Here is a 10,650-nt window from a genome sequence, read left to right as displayed (position 1 = left end):
GGGGACACACTACGCAAAGTCTGGGATCAAAGTTCCTCCCTCCCTCCCAGTCTCGGGCTGTGACACTTGTGCAGTCGTTCTGTGCTCCACCACACACAAAAGGATGGGGCAGAGCTGCCTCTTCCCCTTCCCACCCCATCCCGGTAGGATGAGGAGGGGGAGTGACTTGGACTCGTATTTGTATTTTGGTCCCAAACTGTGTATATATATACAATTTTCTATGTTCCTTTTTTTTGTGGTAACTAAAATGAATATTTTAATTAGATAAGTTATATGAAAAAGAGGAGAATCATGTCTCAATAAAAGCCAAACACTGGACCGTGATTGCTTGTTCTTTCCTGACTGACAGCGACTGTTAACCACACCATTAGGAAACTCCGTGTCCCCTCGGAGGGCGATGCTCCGGTATCCCACTCCTCTATCCCGTCCCGGTATCCCGGCGGGGGTGCTGCTCCCGTTCCTGCGGTGGGTGGAACAATCCCCAGGGATAAAACCCCCAGAAAAGCAAGTTCACGCTTCCCCCGCAGGGTCAGGGCGAGGAGGGGCCGGGAGCACCGGGATTCCTTCCCGGGAGCACCGGGAACCCTTTCCGGGACCGCCGGGATTCCTCCCCGCGAGCACCGGGCTTTTCGCGGGCTCAGCACGTGCAGAGCCATGCCACGCCCACATGGGCGTGGCTAGGAGTCAGCGGACGTATCACCGCTCTCTGTGGGCGTGGCTATGAGCACAGGGGCGTGACCAATGTATCTGTGGGCGGAGCTTCGGGGCAGGGAGCGTGCCCTGCATGGGTGGGTGGGAAAGTAGGCGTGTCCTATGTACTTATGGGCGTGGTTTGTGCCACAAGGGGGCGTGTCCTGGTGCCATGTGGGCGTGGTTTCCGCCCTCTGTGGGCGGGGTAAAGCGCAGTGGGCGTGTCCGCGGGCATGCGCGCTGGCTGTACGGTACCGGCGCTGCCATGGCGCACGGGCACGGGCCCGGCCGGTGCCGCTGCTGCTGCGGGGAGGAGGCGGCGGAGCGCGGCGCGGCCTGGGGGCTCTACCTGCGCATCGACCGGCAGCGCCTGCAGTGCCTCAACGAGCGCCGCGAGGGCTCCGGAGCCACCGTGTTCCGGCCCTGGGAGGAGCGCGGGGATCGCTCGCAGGTGAGGCCGGAGGGGCGGCGGGATGGTGCGGTGTGTCGGGAAGAGGGGATCCTGCCCCTCGGTAGAGTGCTGTGTCCGGGTCTGGGGAACTCAGGCCAAGACAAGGAGCTGCTGGAGAAGGTCCAGCAGAGGCCACAAGGATGATTTGGGGTCTGGAGATCTCCCTGATGAGGAGAGACTGTGGGAGCTGGGCCTGGTCAGTCTGGAGAAGGGAAGGCTGAGAGGAGTTCCCGTCAATCCATAAATATCTCCAAGGGGTGTCAGAGGATGGTGCCAGAGTCTGTTCAGTGACAGGATGAGGAGCAATGGCCATAAACTAAACCACAACGAATTCCACTTCGATATGAGGAAGGACTTCTTTCCATGAGGGTGGCAGAGCCCTGGAACAGCTGCCCAGGGAGGGCCTGGAGTCTCCTTCTGTGGGGACATACCAAACCCATCTGGACACGTTCCTGTGTCACCTGCTCTGGGTGACCCTGCCTGCAGGGTGGTTGGACTGGATGATCTCAGAGATCCCTTCCAGTTCGAAATATTCTGTGATTCTGTGACCGAGGCACTGTGGGACCCCCTGAGCCCCACTGGGGTGACCCCCCATGCTCCCTCCACTTGTCCCCACGTTCCCCCTGCTGTCCCCTGCACCCCTCACATGCCCAGGGCCAGCCCTGACCTGCTGCTCTCTTTTCCCAGTTTGTGGAAAGCGATGACGACGAGGAGCTGCTCTTCAACATCCCGTAAGTTCCATCCCTGAGCACCTCTGGCTCCCTTCTGGCTGCTGGCAGGGCTTGTTCCTCGCCTGGGAACGAGGCACTGGGGTTAATTTGGAGGGGACAGAGGTGCAAACCCCTCTCTGTGTGTCTGGGCAGGTTCACTGGCAGCGTGAAGTTAAAAGGAGTCATTGTGATGGGTGAGGATGATGGGACACACCCGGCAGAGATGAGGCTGTGAGTAAAACCAGCTTCCCCCTTTCCCCGAGGGACTGGGTGTTGTGGGGGGAAATGGTGGCATTGTGCTGCAGCACCAGGGATCCAGGTGGAAAAATGAACTGCTTGTGGGGAAAAATGTGGGGAAAACCAAGCCAACAAAAACAATATAAGGCAGTGTCAGGGCTCACCTCACACTTGGAATCAGCAGCTCCTGCTGTGCTCAGTTTTTCTCCTTGCTCTTCCTTGTTGGGTTCTCTGGAATGTGATGCTTTGTGGTGATGTAAATCCAGACAAAGTAAACCCAGTTTTTTGTTGAGAAGAACCCGGGCTGTGCTAATGGATGGGTAGGAATCCAATTAGCTGAGCTGTTGTTAATAACTCCCTGCTGGGTCTCCTTCTTGTCTTTCACAGGTTCAGGAACATTCCTCACATGTCCTTTGATGACACAGCCAAGGAACCAGAGCAGACGTTCAGCCTGAGCCGGGATCCCCTGGGAGAGCTGGAATATCCCACCAAGTATGAGACAGACCCCGGGGTGTGGGGGCTTCCAAATTTAGGGAAGGGTCAGCACAGGGCAGTGCCTCAAAGCTGCCCACAGCAGGATTTGCTTCCCCAGCTCTCTCCTGCACTCTGAAACTTCCTTCCCAGAGCCTGGGGGTGGCTGTGTTGGCACCCCAGCAATTCTTGGGGTGCAGAATCATCCTGGTGTCCTGTCCCCAGCTCATGGCTGACCCACAGGTGTGAGGGAAACCCCCCCTTGCTCCCAAATCTGACTCGGATTAGGGGAAGCTGCACACGATGTGGGAGCGTGGGGAGGTGGTGGAGTGGCAGTTCTGCTCTCAGGGTGTGTTATTTTTCAGAATTGCCCGTTTCTCCAACGTTTACCACCTCTCCATGCACTTCCCAAAGAACTTCGGAGCAGAGACAACGAAGATTTTTTACATAGGCCTGAAAGGGGAGTGGACAGAGGTGAGTGAGAGCAGAGAGAAACCTACTGTGAAAAGAGCTGTAAATGATTCATTCCAGTTCTAGCAGTGAGACAGGAATGTGGGCAGCACGATGAACAGTCTGTGAGAGGGGAATTGCTCAGCTCCTGCCAGCCAGGTGTTGAGGAGGGACTGCAATCCTGCTTTCCCTGCATTCAACACTTTCCATCTCCACCCAGGCTCACCGCCACGAAGTCACCATCTGCAACTACGAAGCCTCGGCGAACCCTGCCGACCACAAGCTGGAACAGATCACCCCCCAGACGCACTTCATCTCCTAGCGGGGCTGCCGGCAGCCTGCCCGGGGCAGGAGCAGCTTCCCGAGGCGCCGGCAGCTCGGGGAGTCTGTGGGACAGACCCGGCGGCGCTGTGAGGAGCCCCGGGAGCGGCGGAGAGGCGGCGGAGAGGCTGTGGGAGCGGGGAACGCCAGCGCCGGGCCGTGCGCGGGGCCGGGAGCGCCTGGGACTGACAATAAACACGCTGCGGTGCAGAGCTGGCCGCTGTCTCTCACTGCGGGTCGCGGCCCTCCCGTGTGGCACCGGCGCTGAGGCGGGAAGGGCGGCGGGGCCGGGCCTTGTTCCCGTAACTCGTGGCGCTGTGGGGAGCCCGGGGCCTGTCGCCGTAACCCGTGGCGCTGTGGGGAGGGCGGGGCCTGTCGCCGTAACCCGTGGCGCTGTGGGGAGGGCGGCCCGGGGCCTGCGGCGGGGTTCGCAGCGGGATGCGCTCGCTGCCCGTTTCCACCATGGCCGCCCCGTCGCCACCGGCGCCGTTTAACGTCACTTCCCCCGCGCTGGCGGAAGTTCCGGTGGCAGCGCGTCAGGGGGAGCCGCGAGGAGCGCGCGCGCCGGGCCGCGGGAGAGGTGCGGGGGGGGTGTGGGGGGGGCGGCATGTACCACCGGGGCGCGGCGGGGGGGGCGGAACCGGGGAGCGGCGCGGCGGGGGGAGCGTACCACTGCTGCGGGCGGGGGGGGGCAGTTCCGTGAGGGCGGCGGGGATGGTGGGGGGGCGGCGGGGCCCTTCCCGGGGCTTAACGGGGGGTTGGAGGGCAGAGCGGCGGTGGAGGAGCCGGGGGCCTGCCGTGAGGTAACGGGCCGGCCTTTCCCGCCCGCGGGGGCCTTTCCGAGCCCTCAGCGCCCGCAGCCTGCAGGGAACCCCCCGGAGCCCCGGTTTGGCGGACAACCGGCGCTCCCGGCCGTGGGCTTCCCGCCTCCATCCGCTTCCAGGCGGGATTTCTCCAGCCCCCCGCTGGATTCCGCTCCCCGCGGGGCTTCGGGCCCGGGGGAGAGGCTGAGGCACGGTAATTAGCGCTAATTAACCCCGATGAACGCCTTTCCATCACTGGTGGGGTCTGTTCGGGGTGCGACAGCTCCAGTCAGCCCGAATGGGCCCCGAATTGACCTGCCGGCTGTGTTTGTGCATTTGCAGCCGCGCAGACACCTCTGAGGGCTTCAATCCTCCCCGCCGCTCTGGGTTCCCTTTTGTTCCCTTCAGGAAGATCCCCGGCGATTCCCAGGGCTCTCCATGGGCTGTTTGGGGATTCCAGGGAGAGCTCTGCCCTTCCCAAGCCCTGCTTTCCCTGGAATCTCACCAAGGCAGCGCTCAGGGAGTGCATCCCATCCCGTGCCAGGGGAAGATGCTTTATTTCTGGCTCTGCCCGCCAGGATTTTTGGCAGGTGCGGTTTGTCCCGGCCAGTTGTTTTGCCCCTGGAGTACACACGAGCACGTGGGCAGCGTGGCTGTGTCAGATCCGGGGAGCTGCTCCTTCCCGGTGTTTTTATTTGAGTCGGGAAGCCGCTGACGAGCAGTCGGTGGAACGAGTCGGGCAGGTCTTGGCCGGGCTGGGAGAGGGAGCAGGCTGTTTCTCGTGGGTAAGGCTGGCTGCTGGGATGCCGGGGTTTTGGGGAGGGTTTGGGGTGATCCTGTGTCGCCTCGATCTGCTGGGGATGGTGCTGATGTGGGAGGTGAAGCTGGAGCAGAGTGTGGAGGTTGAGGAAAGGTTTTCTGAGGGGCAGCTCTGATCTGTGCTCCCTGTGAGCAGGGACAGGACCTGGAGCTGTGCCAGGGGGGATTTGGGTTGGGTATCAGGGAAAGGTTCTTCCCCCAGAGGGTGCTGGCACTGCCCAGGCTCCCCAGAGAATGGGCACAGCCTAAGGCTGCCAGAGCTCCAGGAGCATTTGGACAGCGCTCCCAGGGATGCACAGGGTGGATTGCTGGGCTTGGACCCGATGATCCTTCATCCCTTCCAGCTCGGGATATTCTGTAATCGTGCTCCAGAAGCTGATCCTGCTCCTGGGGGATGGTGGCAGCCCCCGAAATGAGCTCTGATCTAATTAGTCCTGATGGGTCAGTGGGGTCGGGGAGGCCTCGTGGGGAGCTGGAGTTGTGTGTTGTGCTGGAGTGGGAGCAAACACTGTGGATTGTTGTGGCTGAAGGTGTTGTGGGGGCTGTCAGCTCTGCGGGATCTGCAATCTGGAAGGTGACAGGACAGCCGTGGTGACCCTGCCTGCTGTGCTGGGCAGGCACAAGGATGTCCTCCATCCCTGGGGGGGCTCAGACCAGCTCCCAGCTCTCTGGTTCATCCTAAACAGCTCCATAAAACAGGGCTGGACCTTTACTGGTGCAGCAGAGGCTGTGCTGCTGCGTGCCAAGGGTTTCCTGCTTCTGGATCAGATGTGGGTCAGGCTCCGGGAAGGCATGGAGGGATTCGGGAATGAAGGGATGCTGAGGCTGCACTGCCCAGCCGCCCTCTGCCCACGCCGCTGCAGCCACAGGAATAACTTGGGCTCTGAGGTGTAATTTCCAAGCTAATTTTAACACTTCCAGCCCCCCACGCACTTGTCCTAATGCTGCCACAACAGGGAGTGTTTGCTGCTGCTGGACTCTCCAGCACTGCCAGGCCAGGCTTGGGGTGACATGTCCCAAGGGCTTCAACATCAAAGCCTCCACCTGCTCTTCAATTTTCCCCCAAACAGCTGCTCCTCTGGGCTGAGCAGCTGCCGAAGGGGGGCTGAGAGGTTTGTTTCCCTGCCTCACCTCTGTGTCCCGCAGGTGCCAGTGTCGAGTCCCTCTCGGTGTATGTGTGGTAACAACATGTCTGTCCCCCTCCTCGCCGACGCTGTCACCGTGTCAGGGGCAGAGCGCGAGACTGCTGCGGTAAGGGCTGCACCCTCCCCTGCTGCTCCCCTTGGGAAACAGGGAGCTGCTCCCTCAGGTTCACAGGAGCCCAGCACGGAGGAGGCAAGGCCAGTGAGGTGGCTTTCCATGGGTTGGGCTGTGTGGGAGCACAGGGAAAGCATTGCCGCTCTGGGAAGGCTGTGGGAGTTGGGGCTGATTGGGATGTTTAAGCTTTTAAAAGCAAATCTCCCAAAGGAACCCCCCCAGTCCTTCCCTGGGGTCTGCAGGCTGCCTTCCCTCTGCTCCCCGAGGCTTAGGGATTGCTCTAGCTGGAGATGAAAAGGCTGTGGAGGTGGATTTGTGAGTCCTTGGTGATTCAGGGAAGAAATTCCTCCCTGTGAGGGTGGTGAGGCCCTGGCACAGGGTGCCCAGGGAAGCTGTGGCTGCTCCATCCCTAGCAGTGTCCAAGGCCAGGCTGGACAGGGCTTGGAACAACCTGGGGTGGTGGAAGGTGTCCCTGTCCATGGCAGGGGATGGAATGGGATGAGCTTTAAGATCCCATTCTGGGATTCAGGCTGGGCCCCTGCTGTGGTGCCATTCCTCGTGGAATGATCTGTCACTCCTCGTCCCTGTGCTGTGCTGAGGAGTTGGGACCTGCCTGTGGCAGGATGACACCACATCCCTGACCCACCCATCCGCCGTGCTCCAGCAGCACAGACGTGTCCTGAGCTAATTTGAGCCTCTTCGGGTTGGTGACTAAGTGTCCATTTGCCACCTCCCTGCCAGCCCAGCCCAGCCCTGCCCCCTCCCAAGGCACGACTCTCACACCAACTAACTCCCTTCCCTCTCTGTTCAACTTAACAGGTCATTTTCCTACATGGCCTTGGAGACACGGGGTGAGTATCCCCGGAGCTGGCTCAGGCTGGGATGTGTGGTTTGCCAGATGCTGATCGTGGCCCTTGGCTGCTGCTTTCCCCTGAGGCATCTCCAAGATTCGTGTGGGGCTTTGGGCTGGGGTTGGCTGCCATTCCTGCACCAACCTCGCAGGGAATGGCAGGGAATCGCTGCCGGCAGCTGTCTGCACTTGAATATTTATGATTCTGGCAGCCCCCCACCCCCCGCGGGTGGATTCTGTGCTGCCTTCAGGGATTGCTGATAAGCACTGCGGCTTTTCCAGTCTTTGGCAGGGCTGGCAGCTGGGCTGGGCCTGGCTGAGGGCATCTTCATTGTGCAAAGCCACCTCGGAGGTCCCACGGTGGTGACAAAGGGCTTCTCCCTGTCCAGGAGATTCCCACCTCCCTGTGCTCCCTGCCTGCAGCTCCGGGGCTTTGTGTGCTGCCCTCAGAGGGGATCGGTGCTGGGGGGCATCACAGGGGGTTCAGGCTGATGGGGTGGGTCACTAAGCTGAGGGGAGGGGTGGCTCACAGAAAAATGGCTCACAGGAGCCTTGCACTCATCTCTCCTGTCCCTCCCCAGGCACAGCTGGGCCGATGCTCTCTCCTCCATCCGCCTCCCTTATGTGAAATACATCTGCCCTCACGCGTAAGTGCTGCCCTGGGGGGCTTCTTGGGGGGCTCTGAGGCTGCCAAGGCTCTTGGGGGAGGCAGATGGTGGCCTGAGCCCAGCAGGGCTGCCCAGCCAGGCAGAGCCTGTTCCTGCTGCAGGCAGAGCTGCTCCCACAGAGCTGAACAGCACCAGACGCTCTTTTCTTTCCCCTCCTGTCCTCTGCTTGTCCCTGGTGGCTGCAGGGAAGGACAAAGGCACTGGAGCTCCTTCCCTATCCCCTGGTCAGGCAGGAGGGAGCTCTGCAGGAAGGGGACAAGTGTTGGTCCTCCTGCTCTCCTCAGACCTGAGCTAAACCACCCAAAATGTTCCTCCACAGGCCCCGGATCCCGGTGACCCTCAACATGAAGATGGTCATGCCCTCCTGGTCAGTGCTTTGGGGGACAGGGCTGGGTGGGACCCTTTTGGGGAGTGAGAGGGACTGGGGGACTGAAGAGCCCAAACCACTGCCCTGTGGGGGCCAGGGAAGGGCAGAGCACACGCAGCTCCTGCCTCCTCACACTCTGGCTGCTGGGAGAGGCTTGGGCTGACCCTGCTGCTTCTCCCAGGTTTGACCTGATGGGATTGACTCCAGATGCACCCGAGGATGAAGCTGGGATCAAGAAAGCCGCAGAAAACAGTAAGAAACTCTCTCTCTGAGACTGAAGCGGGGGAAGCAGGGGTCTCTTTCCACCTCTCTTTCCTTTCTGCTCACCTGTGATCCCAGCAAACCTTCTCCCTGGGCTCTCTGGCACCTCCCTGTCCCTGATGTGCACCCTGAGGTGATGCTTTTCATCTCCCCCTCCCCTTCCACTGACCCATTCCTCCCATCTCCTTACAGTTAAAGCAATCATTGAGCACGAGATGAAGAATGGGATCCCCCCCAACCGCATCATCCTGGGGGGCTTCTCACAGGTGAGGGTCGGGACCCCAATTCCTGCTCCAAAGACACCCCTCACAGGGCGATGGGTGGGTGTGTGAGCTGAGGGTGTCCCTGGGTCCCCCGTGGCACTAATTGCACCCTCCCCTGCTGCAGGGCGGTGCCTTGTCGCTGTACACAGCTCTCACCTGCCAGCACCAGCTGGCCGGGATCGTGGCGCTCAGCTGCTGGCTCCCTCTCCACAAGGCCTTCCCGCAGGTATTCCATGTGTAGAGACCCTCGGGATGGGGGATTCCCCATCTCCCGCAGCCCTCCTGAGGAGGGGAGCTGCTGGGTGATGGGCTGGGCTGCAAACAAAGCATCTGCCCTGTCCCATTGGTGTCCCCTCACCTGAGTGTCCCCTGGTGGTGGCAGGCGGCGAACAACGGCGTGAACAAGGACATCGCCATCCTGCAGTGCCACGGGGAGATGGATCCCATGATCCCTGTGCGCTTCGGGGCTCTCACTGCCGAGAAGCTCAAGTCTGTCGTCACCCCCACCAAGGTGCAGTTCAAAACCTACCCCGGCGTGATGCACAGTTCCTGTCCTCAGGTCAGTGCTGCGGGGTGGAGGGAGGGGATGGGAGACCCCTGGGTGGGGATCAGTGGTGGGACATATGGGAATGGCCTGGAGCTGTGCCAGGGGAGGGTTGGGTTGAAGATCAGGGAAAGGTTCTTCCCCCCAAGGGTGTTGGGCACTGCCCAGGCTCCCCGTGGAATGGGCACAGCCTGAGGCTGCCAGAGCTCCAGGAGCGTTTGGGCAATGCTCTCAGGGATGCACAGGGTGGATTGTTGGGGTGTCTGTGCAGGGCCAGGGGTGGGACTGGATGATTCTTGGGGGTCCCTTCCACCTCAGGATATTCTGTGATGCTGTGACCCCCAGGGGCAGGATCACCTTTGGGACCAACCCCAGGACTGTGCGTCAGGCAGGGCAGGGAACATGTGGCATATATTTGTTCCCAGTTTACTCTGGGGAGGCTGCAGAGCCTCGTGCCCAATTCTCGGGGCACATCCCGGCCTTTTGGGGAGCCCTGGAGTGACAGGCTGTGTGCTCCCCGCAGGAGATGATGGCGGTGAAGGAGTTCATCGAGAAACTGCTGCCCCGGATCTGAGCAGAGCCACTCGGGACTGTCGCAGGGGAGGGTGCCGAGGTCACAGCCGCCCGTCTGTCCCCCGTGCCCCGCCTGCTGCAAACGGAAGCCATGGCCCTCACCGCACCTCCCGCCACACCCGCCCGTGTCCTCGCACCGCCTCCCCTCCGGCCGCGGCTGCCCGGCTCTCCCGCTGCTCACCGGAGCTGCCTGAGGCGAGTCTGGGAGTGGCCTTTTCTCTCCTGCTCTGGCTCCCAGCGGTTCCCGGGGGGTCACAGTCCCCTCGGCCCCCCGCGGGGCTGGCACGGCGCGGGTGAGGTTCTCCTGTTGGGTTTGGGGTTTTTGTACCAGTATTAGGGGCGGGACGTGCGCGGGTGCGGCGGGAGGAGTGGGGCAGGGCCGGGGCACTGCGGGGCTCAGCGCTCTGCCCTCGCTGGCTGCTCTCGGCCTCAGGTGACTCACGGGTTTTCAATCAGAGCTCAGGAACCCGGGACTCCCCTGCGGACGCCTGCAGGCCCCGGGGCAGCTCTGCCCTGGGCTGGGACCGCCAAAGGCTGCCCGGGGCCGGCAGGGAGGGTCAGCGCCGCTCCCGCACCTCCCGCACGGCCCTGCCTGTCACACACGCACACTCCCTCAGCCATCGGCCTGGGCAGCTCTGCCCTCCCGAGATAATCACCTCCTTCCACCTGCTCCTCCTCCTCCTCTTGTCGCTTTTACAATCTCCACCTCCTCCTCGGCCCCGCGGGGGTCCCAGAGGCATCTCACCCCCCAGCCCAGCTCTGCACCCCCGGAGCCCCCAAGCTTCGTTTACACTCACAGAGCCACCGGCCCCGTCTTTAATGTCTCTCTTGCTGCTACTCGTCCTTCCCTTTGGACTTGGGCTGGCTCGGGGAGGGAGAGGTGAGGTGGGGTCCCTGGCCCCGGGTTTGGCTCCT

General features: G+C 61.7%; 2 protein-coding genes and 1 long non-coding RNA gene across 5 annotated transcripts; 2 read left to right on the top strand and 1 right to left on the bottom strand.

The window, feature by feature from the left end:
* Positions 1–227: 227 nt before the first annotated feature.
* Positions 228–2,479, bottom strand: LOC146427735 (uncharacterized). Its single transcript, XR_014856261.1, has 3 exons — positions 2,253–2,479; positions 1,809–1,934; positions 228–1,334 (listed from the first exon to the last, which is right to left on the bottom strand). It is a non-coding gene; the product is annotated as an uncharacterized LOC146427735 (long non-coding RNA).
* On the top strand, positions 956–3,542 carry PITHD1 (PITH domain containing 1). Its single transcript, XM_085081003.1, has 6 exons — positions 956–1,141; positions 1,829–1,872; positions 2,005–2,082; positions 2,476–2,580; positions 2,925–3,033; positions 3,230–3,542. Exons 1-6 carry the CDS (start codon positions 956–958, stop codon positions 3,329–3,331), a joined length of 624 nt encoding a protein of 207 aa, XP_084937129.1. The 3' UTR covers positions 3,332–3,542.
* Positions 3,543–3,780: 238 nt separating this feature from the next.
* On the top strand, positions 3,781–10,555 carry LYPLA2 (lysophospholipase 2). Of its 3 annotated transcripts, none has more exons than XM_085081004.1 (10): positions 3,781–3,910; positions 6,099–6,203; positions 7,029–7,060; positions 7,641–7,706; positions 8,047–8,094; positions 8,276–8,346; positions 8,548–8,621; positions 8,743–8,844; positions 9,001–9,177; positions 9,686–10,555. In XM_085081004.1, the coding sequence occupies exons 2-10, from the start codon at positions 6,126–6,128 to the stop codon at positions 9,734–9,736; spliced, it is 699 nt and encodes a 232-aa protein (XP_084937130.1). In that variant the 5' UTR covers positions 3,781–3,910; positions 6,099–6,125; the 3' UTR covers positions 9,737–10,555. The 3 variants fall into 3 exon arrangements, with proteins under 3 accessions (XP_084937130.1, XP_084937132.1, XP_084937131.1); XM_085081006.1 differs by lacking the exon at positions 3,781–3,910 and adding an exon at positions 4,089–4,347; XM_085081005.1 differs by lacking the exon at positions 3,781–3,910 and adding an exon at positions 4,371–4,918.
* Positions 10,556–10,650: the final 95 nt, after the last annotated feature.

Source organism: Lichenostomus cassidix, chromosome 23 (assembly GCF_008360975.1).
Source record: "Lichenostomus cassidix isolate B80296 chromosome 23, HeHo_3.0, whole genome shotgun sequence".
Lineage (NCBI taxonomy): Eukaryota > Metazoa > Chordata > Aves > Passeriformes > Meliphagidae > Lichenostomus > Lichenostomus cassidix.
The sequence above is the reverse complement of the archived record's forward strand: the minus strand, read 5'-3'. Positions and strand labels throughout refer to the sequence as shown.